At 43.6% G+C, this 20,769-nt stretch overlaps 1 protein-coding gene across 1 annotated transcript in view; it reads right to left on the bottom strand.

Annotated features, from left to right (window-relative positions):
• Positions 1 to 20,769, bottom strand: part of MRE11 (MRE11 homolog, double strand break repair nuclease) — a 242,404-nt gene that overhangs the window by 93,432 nt on the left and 128,203 nt on the right. Inside the window, exons 13-15 of the mRNA XM_073662176.1 lie at positions 3,724 to 3,897; positions 3,382 to 3,444; positions 2,024 to 2,231 (exon numbers count right to left, since the gene is read on the bottom strand). Of these exons, the coding sequence (XP_073518277.1) occupies positions 2,024 to 2,231; positions 3,382 to 3,444; positions 3,724 to 3,897 (445 nt within the window). The remainder of the gene's footprint in view (positions 1 to 2,023; positions 2,232 to 3,381; positions 3,445 to 3,723; positions 3,898 to 20,769) is intronic.

Genomic DNA, 20,769 nt, shown 5'->3' with positions numbered 1-20,769 from the left:
TTGATCTGTGATGTCTTTTTCCCCAAGCATAGTGCTGTACAGTCAGTATGAGCATTATATTCTAGCGCACATCTGTAGATGCATAAATAACAATTATCAAGTGATACAACAACTACTAACATTATACACAGATCTCCAGTAGATGTAGAGAAGGAGCAAAGTATCTAAAGAAAAGGAGGAAAGAGGTGCAGGATAGAAGCTGTGCTGATATATAACCTAATAATGACAACTCTTACATCGAGCCTATATTACTGGGAGAGATACTCCCACTAGAGAAAAATCTGAAACTTTGATCAGTCTGCAAAATACATTTCAGGAGGTCTGATAATGAATGAAAAAATTAAGATTTCAATGTTTTCCATGTCAAAGGTGTCTATTGCCTTTATTTTCATAGGGTTGCATGTCTTCCTATAGGGTGTCTAACCTTGTGAGTGATAAATCTGATAATCGTACAGAAGGACAAGTTGGCGGAAGAGCGCAATCCAGGCCTGAGAGAATGGATATTATACACCCGGCTCCACTAGGCTCATAGAAATGGATGAACGGTGCTGGCAAGGAGGCATTAATGTGGCCAGCTGCTCACATATATCACATCAGAGGCAGGCGGAGCAGACATGTCCATCTTGTTGTAATGCGGAGCACACGCGACATAAGAGGGAAAATTAAATCTGCAGCATTTATAAAAAAAAAAATAAAAACCGTTGACAGTGGTCAATAGGTTGGAACCGCAAAAAGCAATAATCTATGAAGAATGAGTGGGAACGTGCACTACGCCCTCCCCTAATAATGGATCCCCTCCAGCAACCGAGGAGATGTCCTCCTTCCCATATACCTGTATAATGTATATGGTGAAATTCTTTACATCTGGAATCCGATAATCCAGCACTGGATCAGATCAGAGATCTGGGAGAAAATCCCCACTGAATAACCCCTTAATGACCATTTACGGAGCTTTTACAGTGAGCATTAAAATTTACAAAACAGCGCAGCTCTAAAAGGGACATCTGTCACCTTATCAAGGCAATTTTCTTTGTATCTGGAGGGAATGGGGGAAGGTTTATATAAGGAAATATAAATTATATATTGTGCTGTCTTCTTAAAGGGAATCTGTCAGTAGGATGAGCCCTCCTAAACCGTCTATATGGGCATGTAGGTCATATGAAGCTCAATAAAATGATACCTTGATATCTGCAATACAATGTCTTACTCCAGAGAAATTCACATTTTTCTTATATGTAAATGAGCTGTTAAGATCTATGGGCCGGACATAGATCTCAACAAGACTCCGCCTCCAGAGCTTATTTTGAATAAATGGGGGCGTTACCAATATGAAACATGTAGATCAGGAAAGCAGACTGTCAGTCATTACATGTCTCACACTGGGACTGTATTAAGCAGACAGCGTGTATATGCACTGGAGTGTACCGTATGACCTCTCTTGCTTTACCTGTAATTCTACTTATTATGATGTGAAGATAATTATTGCTGTATTGTATGTCCCAATGCAAATAGTTCTCCCACAACGCCTGAGTACTGAATGATTCATCTGAAAGCAGATTATATATATAATATATATAATACCATGAGCAGAGAAGAACAATGATGTTGCCTAGGTCCTGTCCTGCTAAAGGACATGTATTACTACGCATTATTAGTGCCTAATATTGATGTGCATGAGCATGGTGTAATTCTTCATTTTCCCTCTGGGGGTGCTGCAGGGAAAACAATTGAACATTCCCAACAGTTTATAGTTGCGGTCATAGCATTAAGATACTTTGTGTAAGACACAAAGCCGGGTAAATATACAATTCCGCCTGGAAACTGTGTAAATTCTATGTAGGGGCATAAGTTGGTACGCGAGTCCGGAGGGGTGATAGTCATGTTTCTGGGGTACCTGCACTGCCTCCTGCTGTGCTGTATAGAAGCAGGACAGTATATGCTCATACTCACGGGTATTATTAACAACCGGCCATAGACCACAAAATATAATGATTGATGGTAAAGAAAGCGGATTCCTGAGTACCTCTTCCTCGTCTTGACGTCCCTCTGGTGGTTGTGCTCTGTCCTCTCCCTCCTCTGGCGCGGCCCCGTCCTCTTCCTCGTGTTGGGGCTGGTACACTGTCTTCGTCTGAATCATTAAAAGACGGTCCTGATGTTCTCCTTTCCCCGCCATCATCGCTCATATCAATGTCCTCGACCTGAGATCTGTGAGCCCTTGCCCGGTTTATTGCCTGAAACCACAAAGAAGATGTCCAAGTCAGAAAGCGCTTATCACCCCGTATGCAGCATTTTGTACCGGTGTGGAGCTATAGCCTGTACTATGCTGCAGAGCTGCATTCACAATTCTGCTGTCTTCAGATCTGAAATCTCTAAGCTCTCCCTGCGGGTTCAATGTCTGCACACAGGTTGATTTAACGATTTTCAATCTGAGAAATATAATCTTCATATTGAGGACAGTATAGGAATCCGAAGTAGGAAAATCTAATGGGGCCACAACACAATACACGTTACAAAAACATAAATTTCACCAGATCGGCTAATCATCTAATGCAGTAGTTCTCAACTCCAGTCCTCAAGACCCACCAACAGATCATGTTTTCAGGATTTCCTTAGTATTGCACAGGTGATAATTCCATCACCTGAGCAATACTAAGGAAATCCTGAAAACATGATCTGTTGGTGGGTCCTGAGGACTGGAGTTGAGAACCACTGATCTAATGTGTAGGGTAAAAGATGGATGGGGCATAAGGGATTCCAACGTGCCCAATACATTTTTTTTCCACGGTAAATAAGCTGCTGCCTCTACCCATGGAGAACACACTGAGAACACACTGAGAACACACTGAGAACACACTCAGAACACACTCAGAACACACTCAGAACACACTCAGAACACACTCAGCCGAACTGAGTGTGAAGATTACATGGAGGTCATGAGAAAACATGGGGGATGAGAAGGGGTTGTCCTAGTAGTGGACAACCCCTTTAAATTTTACATTTAAAGAGGTGCTCTGTGTAAAAGCATTTATCGATCAATGGCTGCAAAATTGGTGGGGGGCTGGTAGGTTTCCAATTAATCGACAGGGAAAAAGAGGACCCTTGTCCCCTATACCTCAAGTCACAAAACCACAAATAGAAATCTAAATAGAGAGATGGTGGAGCATGCACTGCGCCATTTCACTCCAAGTCTATAGCGTGCGGAAATGGAAGAGTCCCAGTGGCTGGACCTCCCACCGATCTAGCATTTTAACCAACCCCCCGAAAAAAAAAAGGAACAAACGCTTCTGGCTGGAATATCTCCTGAAACTAGAAAATGTCTAAAATAAACATCTCAATCATTGAAGTACTCAAATTTGGTCTATCTACGATGGAAGGGCTCACCTCTCGAACCTCTTCATCTTCCTCATTTGTGTTCTCTCTTCTGGTCTCCCGAAATTTTCGAACCTTGAAGGCAGAATAAGTAACAGGCACAGGTAAGAGGAACTTATTTTTATTAAAATAAATAAATACGTTTGGGGAATTTTTAACCAAAATAGAAAACATAAAATAACGAATGTTATAAAATACGGTAAGAAGAGACCGCTTCATTTCTTATTGAAGAGAGATATTTTGATGACTTTCTCCCCCCCGCCTTAAGAACTCTCCAACATTTGTCTCTGTGCAATCAGATCAGCGCCCTCCGAGAACCTGCAATCAACACCAACAGTGAGTGTCCTCTCCCACCTCCTCATCAATCTTCTCCTCTTCAGCCTCAATGTTCCGTTCCTTTAAGAACCGTTGGGTTTTCTCTAGCTGGAATTTCACCAGTTCTTCTATGGCATCTTTTTCTTCTTTATCGACAAACTCTTGCACGGCCTCCCCCATCCCTCGCTCGGTGAGAAGAGAAAGCTGCACGTTCTGGTGACAAAAACAGAATTGTAGAGGAAGTGCGGAGAAATGAGTGCTGAAGAGTACACGGGTTACATTTCTCAAATAGAATAGTTATTCTACACATAGATAACCCCTTTAAAGAGGATTTATCACCAGATGAAAAGTGGACAGTTTTTATTTTATTCCCACGGCTCCCCTGAGTATTCCGCTTTTTGCTTTTCTTAAATTCTCCTTATATTTCCAGGAGATATGGACCTTTTTATTTAGTGCAATGGTTGTCTGTTCTAAGGGGGCGGGGCTAACATGGTATTTATGCAGAGCACGCTAAAGACACGCCCCTGAGGATCCGTGAGCCACGCCCCCTTGTAGAGGCCAAAAAATCAGCACTAAATAAAGAGGCCCATATCTCTGGAACCATATAGTGGATTAAAAAAGACTAACAAACACAAAAACGGAATACCCGAGAGCAGCAGGAATGAAATAAGAGCAAACTGGCCACTTTTGACTTAGTACAGGTTCTCTTTAATATGGATTCTGGTTCCTGATATACCAAGCAAACAGCTGATGTGGCCAGTGAAAGCTCTGTTGGGTGATTATTTGGAAACGTGGCACTACATGGCGGCCATTCTATTCATGGTATCGGAGTTAAAAAGAGAACATTCCTACCACCACCCACTCCACCAAAAACTGACTCCCCTTCCATGACCCCAAATCCACAGCCCTGGTATTATGGAAAAGCTTGACAGGGGTTGTCCAATCTTAAAGGGGTTTTCCGACGAACAAAAGTAGATTTTAATTAATAAATCTTGGAATAATAACAAGTTCCACAATTGGATGTGTTTAAATAAAATGTCCCTGTGCTGAGATAATCTTATAAATGTGCCCCTGCTGTGTACTGTGTAATGGCTGTGTCTGACCGTACAGGAACATGGTCTGATCACACCACAGCTCCTGGGCAGAGGTACGGGGGGAGAGAGTATACAGACAGGACAGCAGGGGATCACAGCTGATTCTTTCTTTGAAGTAAAACATTGTTTAAAAACAGAGAAATGTTTTACTCATGAAAAGAATCAGCTGTGATCACCGGCTGTCCTGTCTGTATACTCTTTTGCTTCCTCCCCTGCCCAGGAGCTGTGGTGTGATCAGACCATGTCCCTGTACGGTCAGACACAGCCATTACACAGTACACAGCAGGGGCACATTTATAAGATTATCTCAGCACAAGGACATTTTATTTAAACACATCCAATCGTGGAACTTATTATTATTCCAAGATCTATTGAATAAAATGAACTTTTGTTCGTGGGAAGACCCCTTTAAGCTACAAGTCTGCAGTCACTCTATGTGCACCGTAAGGACTCTCCGGTGCTGGGACCAGACGGTCATGTGCGATTTGCATACTTCCAGCCACATTCTGACTAGATTGTATCCGGCCTCGCTCAATACACTTGCATTGAGCGAGGACGTGCCCATCTACTAGGCATGTGACCGCAAGCACGGAAATCACATACGTGTGGTCATATGTCCGCCGCTCCCGGTGTCGGCACCGGAGAATCCCTACAGTGCGCAGTGCAACTCTGCAATTACATGATTCACAAATGTTATAAATTTGTAGAAATATGTGTCTACATAAATATACAAGTAAAGTTTTGGTGACTGGTTATCTATCGAGGCACTGGCACATAAAAATCATCGAAAAGTGATAAAAAATAGCACTCCGGTGAAACGTGCCCCAGATTGACCAACATAGTGAACGATCTGTGCTACGCTATTGGTGTAATTCCTATAGAGGTCAATGAGAGTTAAGGAAATAGTATAACCCAGTCAGTCTGAATGACTGAAATGGGAAATTAACCATATTTTTTTTCATTTCCAGCTTTTCTTGCCTCCTATATATTTTTCCTAGATAACTCACCATAGGTCCACACAAGGAATACATGATATAGGACTACAGTGTCGTCCACAAAACACACTGGATTTCTCCCATTGTTTCTCATCTATCATTAAAAACTCTAAATACTGTAACCTACATTTTTTTCCATTTAACAATAGATCTGTTAACATGTGATGTCTTCCATTTTTCATTTCTTTTTAATGGATCCCTGTGGAATTTAAATGGCCAATTATGTTCTGCAATAATGCTAAAGAATAGGACCTGTCCACACAACGGACACAACGGACACACGGATCTGCTAGAACAAAAATGTGTTATTAGTTCCATTAACCCCTTCCTAAAATCCACTGTCCATAGTTATGAATCGGCCTCATTCAAGGAGGGTGCCAGCTGTGTCATACAGCCAGAACCTGCCACTAAAGATATGTGCACATGACACCTTTCAGATGTGTGCGATCCTGCCTAGTTATTCAGAAAGGAGACACTTTGGGGTAATATTTTATTTATTTATGTATTTTTTTTTATTTATTTATTTATTTTTTTTAACTTGCAAGCAGAAGTCGCCTAAAAAAAACCTGTCAGATCTATTGATGAGAAAATAAGAAAGTTATGTCTTAGGCTATGTGCCCACGATGCAGAAAGGCTCCGGATTTTTCCTGAGCGTTTCTGCATCTCCCTGGCAGAAAAAAGCATGCGCATTGTACATGTGGATTGTACATGCGGATTGTACATGCGGATTGTACATGCGTTTTCCTGCCAGGGACATGCGGATGTGAAGCATTCTTCACTGACATTTCCGCATGCGGGTTGACAAGAGCTTTCCAGGCGATTTTAGCATCACTTGGAAAGTGCTTGACAACTTGGTCACACAATATAAATCCATGCAAAAGGCATGGATTTTATATATTGTGACCAAATTAGTTAAAAAAAAATAATAAAAATGGTAAAAAAAACCAAAAAAACATTATACTCACCTTCCGATGGCCCCCGGTCTCCCCGGTGGCGTAAAAGGACCTTCCATGACGTCATTTAGTCATGTGACAGGTCACTCGACCGCCGACGTCAGCGGTCGCGTGACCCGTCACATGACTAAATGACGTCATGGAAGGTCCTTTTAGACCATCGCAAGCCGTCGGGGAGCCAGGACGCATCACTAAGGAGACCAGGGGCCATCAGAAGGTGAGTATAATGTTTTTTTTATTTTAAATTCTTTTTTTTTTTTTACAGGTACTATGGTACCCGGGTCTGGAGGAGAGTCTCCTCTTCTCCAGACCCGGGTACCATCCGCACATTGAATCGCATAATATAAGCATGTGCAAATGTAGTCATGCGGATATTAAGCAATTCAATGCAAGTCAATGGCGGCAAAAACGCCGCGATTACACAAGATAATTGGTAGTGCTGCGGATTTTTCCGCAATGATAATCCACAGCAGAAATGTCATGCACACACACACACACACATTAGGGTTTTTTTCTGACTGAATTGGAAAACTGAAGCATGTCACTTCTTTCAGCGTTTTAGCAGCATTTTTTCATCCATAGAAAGCAATGAGTAAGTGCAAAAATGCAGAATCAGGTTTTGCTGCCTTTTTGGTGCAGAAAACTCAGCAACAACAGGCACTAAACTGTATCAGCACGCACAAGAGACAAACGTACCTGAAAAACGCAGCAAAAACTGCGGCAAAAAACACTACTTTTTTAAACAACTTCTTTACTGCTAAGAGAGCAGGTTTTGCCTGCAGGAAAAATAGGCATCAAAAACGCAACGTGTGAACATGACCTTACCCAGCCAGTCTGAATGGCTGAAATGGGAAAATCTCTTTAACCATATTTTCTTTTAATTCCCTTCTTTTCCCATTTTTCTTGCCTCCTATACATTTTTCCTAGATAACTCACCTTAGGGTCCACACAAGGAATACAAGATATGGGACTACAGTGTTGCCCAAAACCCATTGTTTTTCTCCCATGTGGCTTCCATCGTGTATATATTTGTGTTTCTTCAGATATTTTGGTATACCATGCCTGATGAAGAGACCCAAGTAGCCTGGAAAGTTTGCTTTATATCGTCACTTACTTTTTGGCTAACAAAAATAAAATATCATAACTAGAAGATTATTATTATTATTATTATTATGTTTCTCCCACTGAGAACAATCAATGTATGCAGTAAAAAAACACTCAAAAAATATATTAAGGGAAATGTGTTTTTTTTTTTAAACCCACTTGAGAGTTTTTTCCCGTTTCTTAGTGTATTATATGGCTATATTATTAAGCAATTAGCATCTGCAATCTCATTGCAAAGGGGGGGAAGAAGGTTGGGTGCTGATGTAATAGAGGGGGCCATGTAATCATTATGGACTACCCGAGTTTCTATGCTTGGTTTGAACAGTCATTTTGTGCTGACAGTTTCCCTTAACTAAATTTGTAATACCGCAAGGAAAAAAAAAAAAGAAACGACAAATTTATATTACTGAAAGTGTAGCAGATACTTAGAACATTCTTCAATTTACACGTCAGGGGTCTGAACCTATTGATGCTAAGACATAAGAAGGAAATAACAGGGATGTGCGAAAGATGGCGGGTGTTGTCTATTTCTGCAGTCTTCTCTATGTTCTTATTGAAGTTTCTCCAGTGTTTGTGAACCCCGCGTTCCTGCATTTGATGTAATTCCCCAGCGGTTTGGAAATATAAACAATCTTCAAAAATCTTCTGTATGGAAACTTATCAAGAATTTTCCATTATTCTCCAACAGTCTTGACTGGAGGTGCTGCCAGACTGAGGACATTACGGCACCGATGCACATACAACTGAATGTAGTTATTGCTGGCACAGATAAAAAGACCCGGGGTACATGCGCCCTAGTGCCACCTGCTCTAAAAAGACATTTCAGTTACTTTTAGTCCAAGTCTAGATATTGGCTGGATCAGGTCAGGGTCTAGACATGATAAATCTAGTTCCAAGATACAAAGGGTTACATCTGGAAATACTCAAGCTTTCAACCCAATGTGGACACCGCACCTACAGGATGAGTAAAGTAATGTAGGTACCCGGTGACTACAGCTCTGGAGTATAATGCAGGAAGAAGGAGCTCTGGTCAGATGAGAGCAAAGTAAAACTTTTTGGGATAAATACAAAGCGCTGTGTGTGGTGAAAAACTAACACTGCACATCACCGTGAAAACACCATCCCCACAGTCAAACATGGTGGTGGTAGCATCATGCTGCGGGGCACCTTTTCTTCAACAGGGACAGGGAAACTGGTCAGAGTTCATTTGGACATGATGGAGCTAAATACAGGGCAAAAACCTATTAGAGGCTGCAAAAGACTTGAGACTGGTGCGTAGGTTCACCTTCCAGCAGGACAATGACCCTAATCATACTGCCAGAGCTACAATGGATGGTTTAGAGCAAACCATATTCATGTGTGTGAACGGTCCAGTCACAGTGCAGACCTAAATCCTATTGAGAATCTGTGACAAGACTTGAAAATTGCTGATCACAGACGTCTCCATCCAATCTCACTGAGCGAGAGCGAGTGTGCAAAATTTCAGCCTCTTGATGTACAAAGACCTCAGAAGACAGCAGCAGAAATGGCAGTGAAAAGTGGTCCTACAAAGCATTGACTCAGGGGGGCTCAATACAAATGCACGTCACAATTTTCAGATTTATATTTTTAAAAGAATTAGAAAACCATCTATCATTTCCTTTACACTTCACAAATACTGGCTACTTTGTGTTGGTATATCATGTAAAATAACAATAAAAAAATATGTTTCTGAGTGTAAAGTAAAAAAATGCGAAAAAGTTCACAAAGTATGAATACTTTTTCAAGGCACAGTATGTACACAATGACACCACCACCAGAATAGTGAGTGCAGCTCTGGAGTATAATACAGGATGTAACTCAGGATCAGTACAGGATCAGAAATGTAATGTATGTACACAGTGACTGCACTAGCAGAATAGTGAGTGCAGCTCTGGAGTATAATATGGGATGTAACTCAGGATCAGTAATGTAATGTATGTACACAGTGAACCACCAGCAGAATAGAGAGTGCAGCTCTGGAATATAATATAATACAAGATGTAACTCAGGATCAGTACAGGATAAGTAATGTAATGTATGTACACAGTGACTGCACCAGCAGAATAGTGAGTGCAGCTCTGGAGTATAATAAAGGATGTAACTCAGGATCAGTACAGGATCAGTAATGTAATGTATGTGCACAGTGACTGCACCAGCAGAACAGTGAGTGCAGCTCTGGAGTATAATACAGGATGTAACTCAGGATCAGTACAGGATCAGTAATGTAATGTATGTACACAGTGACTCCACCAGCAGAATAGTGAGTGCAGCTCTGGAGTATAATACAGGATGTAACTCAGGATCAGTACAGGATCAGAAATGTAATGTATGTACACAGTGACTGCACTAGCAGAATAGTGAGTGCAGCTCTGGAGTATAATATGGGATGTAACTCAGGATCAGTACAGGATCAGTATTGTAATGTCTGTACACAGTGAACCACCAGCAGAATAGAGAGTGCAGCTCTGGAATATAATATAATACAAGATGTAACTCAGGATCAGTACAGGATAAGTAATGTAATGTATGTACACAGTGACTGCACCAGCAGAATAGTGAGTGCAGCTCTGGAGTATAATAAAGGATGTAACTCAGGATCAGTACAGGATCAGTAATGTAATGTATGTGCACAGTGACTGCACCAGCAGAACAGTGAGTGCAGCTCTGGAGTATAATACAGGATGTAACTCAGGATCAGTACAGGATCAGTAATGTAATGTATGTACACAGTGACTCCACCAGCAGAATAGTGAGTGCAGCTCTGGAGTATAATACAGGATGTAACTCAGGATCAGTACAGGATCAGAAATGTAATGTATGTACACAGTGACTGCACTAGCAGAATAGTGAGTGCAGCTCTGGAGTATAATATGGGATGTAACTCAGGATCAGTACAGGATCAGTATTGTAATGTCTGTACACAGTGAACCACCAGCAGAATAGAGAGTGCAGCTCTGGAATATAATATAATACAAGATGTAACTCAGGATCAGTACAGGATAAGTAATGTAATGTATGTACACAGTGACTGCACCAGCAGAATAGTGAGTGCAGCTCTGGAGTATAATAGAGGATGTAACTCAAGATCAGTACAGGATCAGTAATGTAATGTATGTGCACAGTGACTGCACCAGCAGAACAGTGAGTGCAGCTCTGGAGTATAATACAGGATGTAACTCAGGATCAGTACAGGATCAGTAATGTATGTACACAGTGACTCCACCAGCAGAATAGTGAGTGCAGCTCTGGAGTATAATACAGGATGTAACTCAGGATCAGTACAGGATCAGTAATGTAATGTATGTACACAGTGACTCCACCAGCAGAATAGTGAGTGTAGCTCTGGAGTATAATACAGGATGTAACTCAGGATCAGTACAGGATCAGTAATGTAATATATGCACACAGTGACTCCACCAGCAGAATACTGAGTGCAGCTCTGGGGTATAATACAGGATGTAACTCAGGATAAGTACATGGTCAGTGATGTAATGTATGTACACAGTGACTGCACCAGCAGAATAGTGAGTGCAGCTCTGGAGTATAATACAGGATGTAACTCAGGATCAGTAATGTAATGTATGTACACAGTGACTCCACCAGCAGAATAGTGAGTGCAGCTCTGGAGTATAATACAGGATGTAACTCAGGGTCAGTACAGGATCAGTAATGTAATGTATGTACACAGTGACTGCACCAGCAGAATAGTGAGTGCAGCTCTGGGGTATAATACAGAATGTAACTCAGGATCAGTACATGGTCAGTAATATAATGTATGTACACAGTGACTGCACCAGCAGAATAGTGAGTGCAGCTCTGGAGTATAATACAGGATGTAACTCAGGATCAGTACATGGTCAGTAATGTAATGTATGTACACAGTGACTGCACCAGCAGAATAGTGAGTGCAGCTCTGGGGTATAATACAGAATGTAACTCAGGATCAGTACATGGTCAGTAATGTAATGTATGTACACAGTGACTGCACCAGCAGAATAGTGAGTGCAGCTCTGGAGTATAATACAGGATGTAACTCAGGATCAGTACATGGTCAGTAATGTAATGTATGTACACAGTGACTGCACCAGGAGAATAGTGAGTGCAGCTCTGGAGTATAATACAGGATGTAACTCAGGATGAGCACAGGATCAGTAATGTAATGTATGTACACAGTGACTGCACTAGCAGAATAGTGAGTGCAGCTCTGGAGTAGAATACAGGATGTAACTCAGGATCAGTACAGGATCAGTAATGTAATGTATGTACACAGTGACTGCACCAGCAGAATAGTGAGTGCAGCTCTGGAGTATAATACAGGATGTAACTCAGGATCAGTACAGGATCAGTAATGTAATGTATGTACACAGTGACTCCACCAGCAGAATAGTGAGTGCAGCTCTGGAGTATAATACAGGATGTAACTCAGGATCAGTACAGGATCAGTAATGTAATGTATGTACACAGTGACTCCACCAGCAGAATAGTGAGTGCAGCTCTGGAGTATAATACAGGATGTAACTCAGGATCAGTAATGTAATGTATGTACACAGTGAATGCACCAGCAGAATAGTGAGTGCAGCTCTGGAGTATAATACAGGATGTAACTCAGGATGAGTAATGTAATGTACAGTTAGATCCATATATATTTGGACAGTGACAACATTTTTCTAATTTTGGTTCTAGACATTACCACAATGAATTTTTAACAAAACAATTCAGATGCAGTTGAAGTTCAGACTTTCAGCTTTCATTTGAGGGTATCCACATTAAAATTGGATGAAGGGTTTAGGAGTTTCAGCTCCTTAACATGTGCCACCCTGTTTTTAAAGGGACCAAAAGTAATTGGACAATTGACTCCAAGGCTATTTCATGGACAGGTGTGGGCAACCCGTTCGTTATGTCATTCTCAATTAAGCAGATAAAAGGCCTGGAGTTGATTTGAGGTGTGGTGATTGCATTTGGAAGGTTTTGCTGTGAAGTAAACATGCGGTCAAAGGAGCTCTCCATGCAGGTGAAACAAGCCATCCTTAAGCTGCAAAAACAGAAAAAAAACATACGAGAAATTGCTACAATATTAGGAGTGGCAACATCTACAGTTTGGTACATCCTGAGAAAGAAAGAAAGCACTGGTGAACTCATCAATGCAAAAAGACCTGGGCGCCCACGGAAGACAATGGTGGTGGATGATCGCAGAATAATCTCCATGGTGAAGAGAAACCCCTTCACAACAGCCAACCAAGTGACCACCACTCTCCAGGAGGTAGGTGTATCAATATCCAAATCTACCATAAAGAGAAGACTGCATGAAAGTAAATACAGAGGGTTCACTGCACGGTGCAAGCCACTCATAAGTATCAAGAAGAAAAAGCCTAGACTGGACTTTGCTAAAAAACATCTAAAAAAGCCAGCACAGTTCTGGAAGAACATTCTTTGGACAGATGAAACCAAGATCAACCTCTACCAGAATGATGGAAAGAGAAAAGTATGGCGAAGGCGTGGTACAGCTCATGATCCAAAGCATACCACATCATCTGTAAAACACGGCGGAGGTAGTGTGATGGCTTGGGCATGCATGGCTGCCAGTGGCAATGGGTCACTAGTAGTGTTGAGCGATACCTTCCGATATCAGGAAATATCGTATCGGATTGGATCGGACCGATACCCAAAAAGTATCGGATATCGCCGATTCCGATACCGGAAACCAATGCAAGTCAATGGGACACAAATATCGGAATGAAAATAAACCCTTTCTTTCCTTGTAGGTTAATTCTACATGAAGTAAAACAACTAAGAATAATGTAGAATGTATTACATGAAAAGCCGGCAATTCATCAGCGCATACACTGGTACCCGACAATTTACAACAGAAAGAATAGAGCTTCACACATAGATTAGATAGATAAAAACATGTCAGTCACATATATATGAAGTACTGTGACAGTGTTGATTACTGTACTTGTCATTTAGTGTTAAAGGATTTATTTAAAAAAATATTAGTGTTTTCATGCACCGTCTCTTTAAAAAAGCCGGCCGGCAATTCAGCATCTGTACCCGACAATTTATAACAGAAAGAATAGAGCATCACACATAGATTAGATAGATAGAAACATGTCAGTCACATATATATGAAGTACTGTGACAGTGTTGATTACTGTACTTGTCATTTAGTGTTAAAATAATTGGATTTATTTAAAAAAAAATTGGCGTGGGGTTCCCCGTAATTTTAGTCTCTAGCGGAGGTTAAGCAGACGGCTGGGGCAGATGTTTGAAGCCTGGGAAGGGGGTAATACCCACGGAGCTTCCCAGGCTACTAATATCAGCCCCCAGCTGAATACCTAGCCTTTACTAGCTATTAAAATGGGGGACCCCCTCAAAAAAATGACGTGGGGTCCCCCCTAATTTAATAGCTAGCAAAGGCTAGGCAGACAGCTGGGGGCTGACATTAATAGCCCAGGAAGGGTGCCATGAATATTGGCCCCCTCCCAGGCTAGAAACACCAGCCATCAGCCGCCCCAGAAATGGCGCATCCATAGGATGCACCAATTCTGGCACTTAGCCTCGCTCTTCCCACTGCCCTGTAGCGGTGGCAGTGGGGTAATAGGGTTGGGGTTGATGTCAGCTTATAATGCCAGCTGACATCAAGCCCAGGTTAGTAATGGAGAGGCGTCTATAAGACACCCCCATTACTAACCCCATAGTCAAAGTTAAAAAAAAAACACAAACACCCAGAATAAAGTCCTTTAATTGAAATAAACACACAATTCTTTATTGTTCTAAATTAAACTATACTTACCATCACGCCCATTCCAGCTGAAGCCAACGATATCCTGCAATAAAAGAAAAATAATAAACCAACCTCATCCTTACCTTTCCATGGTTCCCACGACAGCTTCAGCTCTGCTACATCGAGATGACAGGCTGGACCGCAGCAGAACACTGCCATCCAGCCTGTCATCCCGCAGACACTGAGAAGCGCAGGCATGCTTGCGCTCCTCAGTGTCTCTCTGTGACAGCATCCAGATGAGCCGAGTTCATGTCCAATGAACTCAGCTCACCTCATGCACGTCACTGACAGCGTGGGAGAATTCTCCTGCACTCAGCGCTTCAGCGTGAGAATTTTCCCACGCTGTCAGTGACGTGCATGAGGTGAGCTGAGTTCATTGGACATGACCTCACCTCATTCACGTCACTGACTGCGCTGCGGATTCCAGCCCCCATCTGCCTAGTTGTACCTGGCTGGACACAAAAATAGGGCGAAGCCCCACGTATTTTTTTTTTTAATTATTTCATGAAATTATTTTTTAAAAGGGCTTCCCTATATTGTTGTGTCCGGCCAGGTACAAATAGGCAGCTGGTGGTTGGGGGCAGCCCGTTCCTGCCTGCTGTACCCTACTGGACACAAATATAGGGCGAAGCCCCACATCAATTTTTTTTTAATTATTTCATGAATTTCCTGAAATAATAAAAAAAAAAATACGTGGGGCTTCTCCCTATTTGTGTGTCCAGCCAGGTACAACTAGGCAGCTGGGGGATGGAATTTGCAGCGCAGGGAGGCCCAAGCTTTCTGCCCCCCCCCCCCCCGATGCAAATTGCAGTCCGCAGCCACCCCGGAAAATGGCGCGTTCATAGAAGCTGGATGCTGTACCTGGCTGGCATACAAAAATATGGCAAAGCCCACGTCAAAATTTTTGGGAAAAATTAATTAAAAAATAAATAATAATTTAGGGACTGCATCTTTATTAACTCCTCAAATGTCATTTAGTGTTAAAATAAAGGATTTATTTAAAAAAAAATTGGCGTGGGATCCCCCATAATTTTAGGCTCTAGCGGAGGTTAAGCAGATGGCTGGGGCAGATGTCTGAAGCCTGGGAAGTGGGTAATACCCACGGAGCTTCCCAGGCTACTAATATCAGCCCCCAGCTGAATACCTAGCCTTTACTACCTATTAAAATGGGGGACCCCCCCCAAAAAATGACGTAGGGTAACCCCTATTTAATAGCTAGCAAAGGCTAGGCGGACAGCTGGGGGCTGATATTAATAGCCCAGGAAGGGAGCCATGAATATTGGCCCCCTCCCAGGCTAGAAACACCAGCCGTCAGCCGCCCCAGAAATGGCGCATCCATAGGATGCGCCAACTCTGGCACTTAGCCTCGCTCTTCCACGCTGCCCTGGTGCGGTGGCAGGGGGTAATAGTGGTGGGGTTCATGTCAGCGCCAGCTGCCATGAAGCCCTGGTTAGTAATGATGGGCGTCTATAAGACACCCCCATTACTAACCTACAAAGTGTTAAAAAGAAAAAACACACTACACCCAGAAAAAAATAATTTATTTGAAATAAAACACACCATTTTATTTAATTCTTAGTTTACTAAAAAAAAATAGTTACCTGTCCACGTTCCTGCGCTGATCTCCCATGCACAGCTGTCACATCTGGAGATGGTGACAGCTGTGCATGGCTGCTGTAAGCTCACACTGCCGGGATCACGTCCGCTCCCGGCAGCAGGAGCCACTGACTGAGGTCACCGGAGTGCATTCAGGCAGTGCAGCTCCGGAGACCCCCTTTACGGCACTGCTGTACCGTGGGAATTTCTCACGATACAGCAGGGCCGTAAAGGAGCTAACCGGAGCAGCGCTGCCTGAACTCCGGCGAACCCGCTTACGCAATGCAGTCAAGCATGAACTCACGTGAACCCTCTGAGGGCACCGCGGCGACTTCAAATGAACAGCTGATCAGCATCACCTGATACCTCAGCTGTTCATTTGAAATAACCGGCGGGAGAGCGCAGCACAGAACGGGAAAGCCGGCGGTGAAGTCTTTTCACTGCCGGCTTCCCCGCCCGGGTCCTTCGCTCCCCGCTCCTTGGTGCTGCGCTCCCCGGGCGGTCCTAACTTACGATCGGGATGGGAGGTGGCGAGGGGAGTGGAGGATCGGGGTGGGAGGCTGCGGGGAAGCAGTATGGGGCTGTGCGATTGTTTAAAAGCCGGCGGCTTTTTACCGCCCGCCAGCTTTTAAACGATCAGGAGAATTCTCCCACGCTGGGATGGCATTCTGATGACAGGCTGGATCTCAGCTGAGCGCTGCCATCCAGCTTGTCATCCTTCAGAGACACTGCAGAGCGCAGGCATTATGGGAACTTCCGATTCCGGTATTCGATATTGTAAAAGTATCGGTATTACGTATCGGAATTCCGATACCGCGAATATCGGCCGATACCCGATATTTCAGTATCGCAATGCTCAACACTAGTCACTAGTGTTTATTGATGATGTGACACAGGGCAGAAGCAGCTGAATGAATTCTGATGTATTCAGAGCCATACTGTGTGCTCAGATCCATCCAAATGCAGCCAAACTGATTGGTCGTCGTTTCATACTACAGATGGACAATGACGCAAAACATAAAGCCAAAGCAAACCAGAAGTTTATTAAAGCAAAGAAGTGGAATATTCTTGAATGGCCAAGTCAGTCACCTGATCTCAACCCAATTGAGCATGCATTTCACTTGTTAAAGACTAAACTTCAGACAGAAAGGCCCACAAACAAACAGCAACTGAAAACCACCGCAGTGAAGGCCTGGCAGAGCATCAAAAAGGAGGAAACACAGCGTCTGGTGATGTCCATGAGTTCAAGACTTCAGGCAGTCATTGCCAACAAAGGGTTTTCAACCAAGTACTAGAAATGAACATTTTATTTACAATTATTTAATCTGTCCAATTACTTTTGGTCCCTTTAAAAACAGGGTGGCACATGTTAAGGAGCTGAAACTCCTAAACCCTTCATCCAATTTTCATGTGGATACTCTCAAATGAAAGCTGAAAGTCTGAACTTCAACTGCATCTGAATTGTTTTGTTTAAAATTCATTGTGGTAATGTCTAGAACCAAAATTAGAAAAATGTTGTCTCTGTCCAAATATATATGGACCTAACTGTATGCACACAGTGACTCCACCAGCAGAATAGAGAGTGCAGCTCTGGAGTATAATACAGTATATATCTCGGGATGCATTCAGTGTCTCCACCAGTGAATCCCAGTAAGGACATGCTCCATCCTTTGACATTATTACTGATGCCTTACTGGTGAGACTGATGCTACCCATGGTTACCTCCTGTGTACACATGCCTGAGTGTCCTCCAGCGTGTTATAGACTCTGTTCAGACACGCTTTTGTGCTGTGAACTTTGCCTGGACTTGTCAAAACTTCTTCTACTGCAGCAAGAACTCAGTCTGGACACGCACGGGCTTCCTCTACTGTATCTGCACCTTGCTTAGACTTTCCCAGGCCCTGTCAGTTCAGGTCTCCACGTGGATTGGACATGTTCAAGCTCTGTCCAGTTTGGTCTGAATGCTGCCCGAACACGATTCAGCATCTTTCTCCACAGAAAGGCTTGTGTGAACTTGTACAAGCATCCTCTACTGCTGTCTGAACACGTTCCAGCTGCCATCATTCCTGTTCGCTCACTTTTCTACGCCTAGATCAGGTTCCACCATGTTCAGCACCTTGTGTCATCATCTCACACCTTGTCTTATATGTTCAATAGAAACTTACAGTCTAATTTTCCTGAATGGATTAAGCAGGTGCATGAATGGTCCTTATTAGTGTTGAGCGAACATGCTCGACACTGCTCGGTACTCGCCCGAGCATCACACTACTTGGGATGTTCGGCGAGCACCGAGCATTTCCGGGTTACTCGGGCGGGAGCTCGGGTATCCTCCCTGCATGTTTGGCGCTCTTTACAGAGCCAATGAACATGCAGGGATTGCCAGCCAGTCACTGTAATGCCGCAGCCATGTTGTTTGTGGGCATTACAGTGATTGGCTGGCCGCACAGCGTCACCTCCCAGACGATCAGCCCGTCATGATTGGTGTGTGTGGGTGTCTGTGCGGGGTGTCTGCGCGTGAGTCTGCGCGATGTCTGCGGGTGTGTGCGGTGTCTGTGCGATGTCTGCGGGTGTGTGCGTGCAGGCAGACATAGGCCGATGTGACACTACTACTCCCATCGGCCTATGTCTGTCCCCGGTCCACTCGTGCCAGCAGGATCAGCTCGATGGGAGCAGTAGTTCCCATCAGCCTGATCCTGCTATTTAAATTGCCCTACTGTGTCCCCAATAAATGTTAAATACATGCCATTGGTGGCCAGTGGTTGCCTACAATAAATTAGTTCATACATTACCTGTCCCCGCCGATCGCCACCTAAAATAAAGTAAAAAATAAAAAACTACACCTATACTCACCTAGACACCTAATTCCCCGAAGCCATCGATCTCCTGTAATAAAATATAAAATAATAAACCACAACCTTATCCTTACCCCTCTGTAGTAGTCCACGAGTGTCCCACGATGATCTCCAGTTCAGAGCAGCCACATAGAATGTGACCGCTCTGAACCGCTGCCGCCGCTAGAATGGTGGGGCCGTAAAGCAGCCCCGTCATTGCATAAGCGGGTTCGCCGGAGTTCAGGCAGCGCTGCTCCGGTCAGCTCCTTTACGGCCCTGCTGTATCGTGAGAAATTCCCACGGTACAGCAGTGCCGTAAAGGAGGTCTCCGGAGCTGCGCTGCCTGATTGCACTCCGGTGACCTCAGTCAGTGGCTCCCGCTGCCGGGAGCGGACGTGTTCCCGGCAGCGTGAGCTTACAGCAGCCATGCACAGCTGTCACCATCTCCAGATGTGACAGCTGTGCATGGGAGATCAGCGCAGGAACGTGGACAGGTAACTATTTTTTTTTAGTAAACTAAGAATTAAATAAAATGGTGTGTTTTATTTCAAATAAATTATTTTTTTCTGGGTGTTTGTGTTTTTTCTTTTTAACACTTTGTAGGTTAGTAATGGGGGTGTCTTATAGATGCCCATCATTACTAACCTGGGCTTCATGGCAGCTGGCGCTGACATGAACCCCACCACTATTACCCCCTGCCACCGCACCAGGGCAGCGTGGAAGAGCGAGGCTAAGTGCCAGAATTGGCGCATCCTATGGATGCGCCATTTCTGGGGCGGCTGACGGCTGGTGTTTCTAGCCTGGGAGAGGGCCAATATTCATGGCACCCTTCCTGGGCTACTAATATCAGCCCCCAGCTGTCTGCCTAGCCTTTGCTAGCTATTAAATAGGGGGTACCCCACGTCATTTTTTTTTGGGGGGGGTCCCCCATTTTAATAGCTAGTAAAGGCTAGGTATTCAGCTGGGGGCTGATATTAGTAGTCTGGGAAGCTCCGTGGGTATTACCCACTTCCCAGGCTTCAAACATCTGCCCCAGCCGTCTGCTTAACCTCCGCTAGAGCCTAAAATTATGGGGGATCCCACGCCAATTTTTTTTTAAATAAATCCTTTATTTTAACACTAAATGACATTTGAGGAGTTAATAAAGATGCAGTCCCTAAATTATTATTTATTTTTTGATTAATTTTTCCCAAAAATTTTGACGTGGGCTTTGCCATATTTTTGTATGCCAGCCAGGTACAACATCCCGCTTCTATGAACGCGCCATTTTCCGGGGTGGCTGCGGACTGCAATTTGCACCGGGGGGGGGGCAGAAAGCTTGGGCCTCCGTGAGTTGCAGATTCCAGCCCCCAGCTGCCTAGTTGTACCTGGCTGGACACACAAATAGGGTGAAGCCCCACGTATTTTTTTTTTAATTATTTCATGAAATTCATGAAATAATAAAAAAAAAAAGGGCTTCCCTATATTTTTGTGTCCGGCCAGGTACAAATAGGCAGCTGGTGGTTGGGGGCAGCCCGTTCCTGCCTGCTGTACCTGGCTGGACACAAATATAGTGCGAAGCCCCACGTCAATTTTTTTTTAATTATTTCAGGAAATTCATGAAATAATTAAATAAAAATTGATGTGGGGCTTCGCCCTATATTTGTGTCCAGCCAGGTACAGCAGGCAGGGACGGGCTGCCCCCAACCACCAGCTGCCTATTTGTAC

Source organism: Phyllobates terribilis, unplaced genomic scaffold (assembly GCF_046119375.1).
Source record: "Phyllobates terribilis strain yellow unplaced genomic scaffold, ASM4611937v1 Scaffold_2__4_contigs__length_985480577, whole genome shotgun sequence".
NCBI lineage: Eukaryota > Metazoa > Chordata > Amphibia > Anura > Dendrobatidae > Phyllobates > Phyllobates terribilis.
The sequence above is the reverse complement of the archived record's forward strand: the minus strand, read 5'-3'. Positions and strand labels throughout refer to the sequence as shown.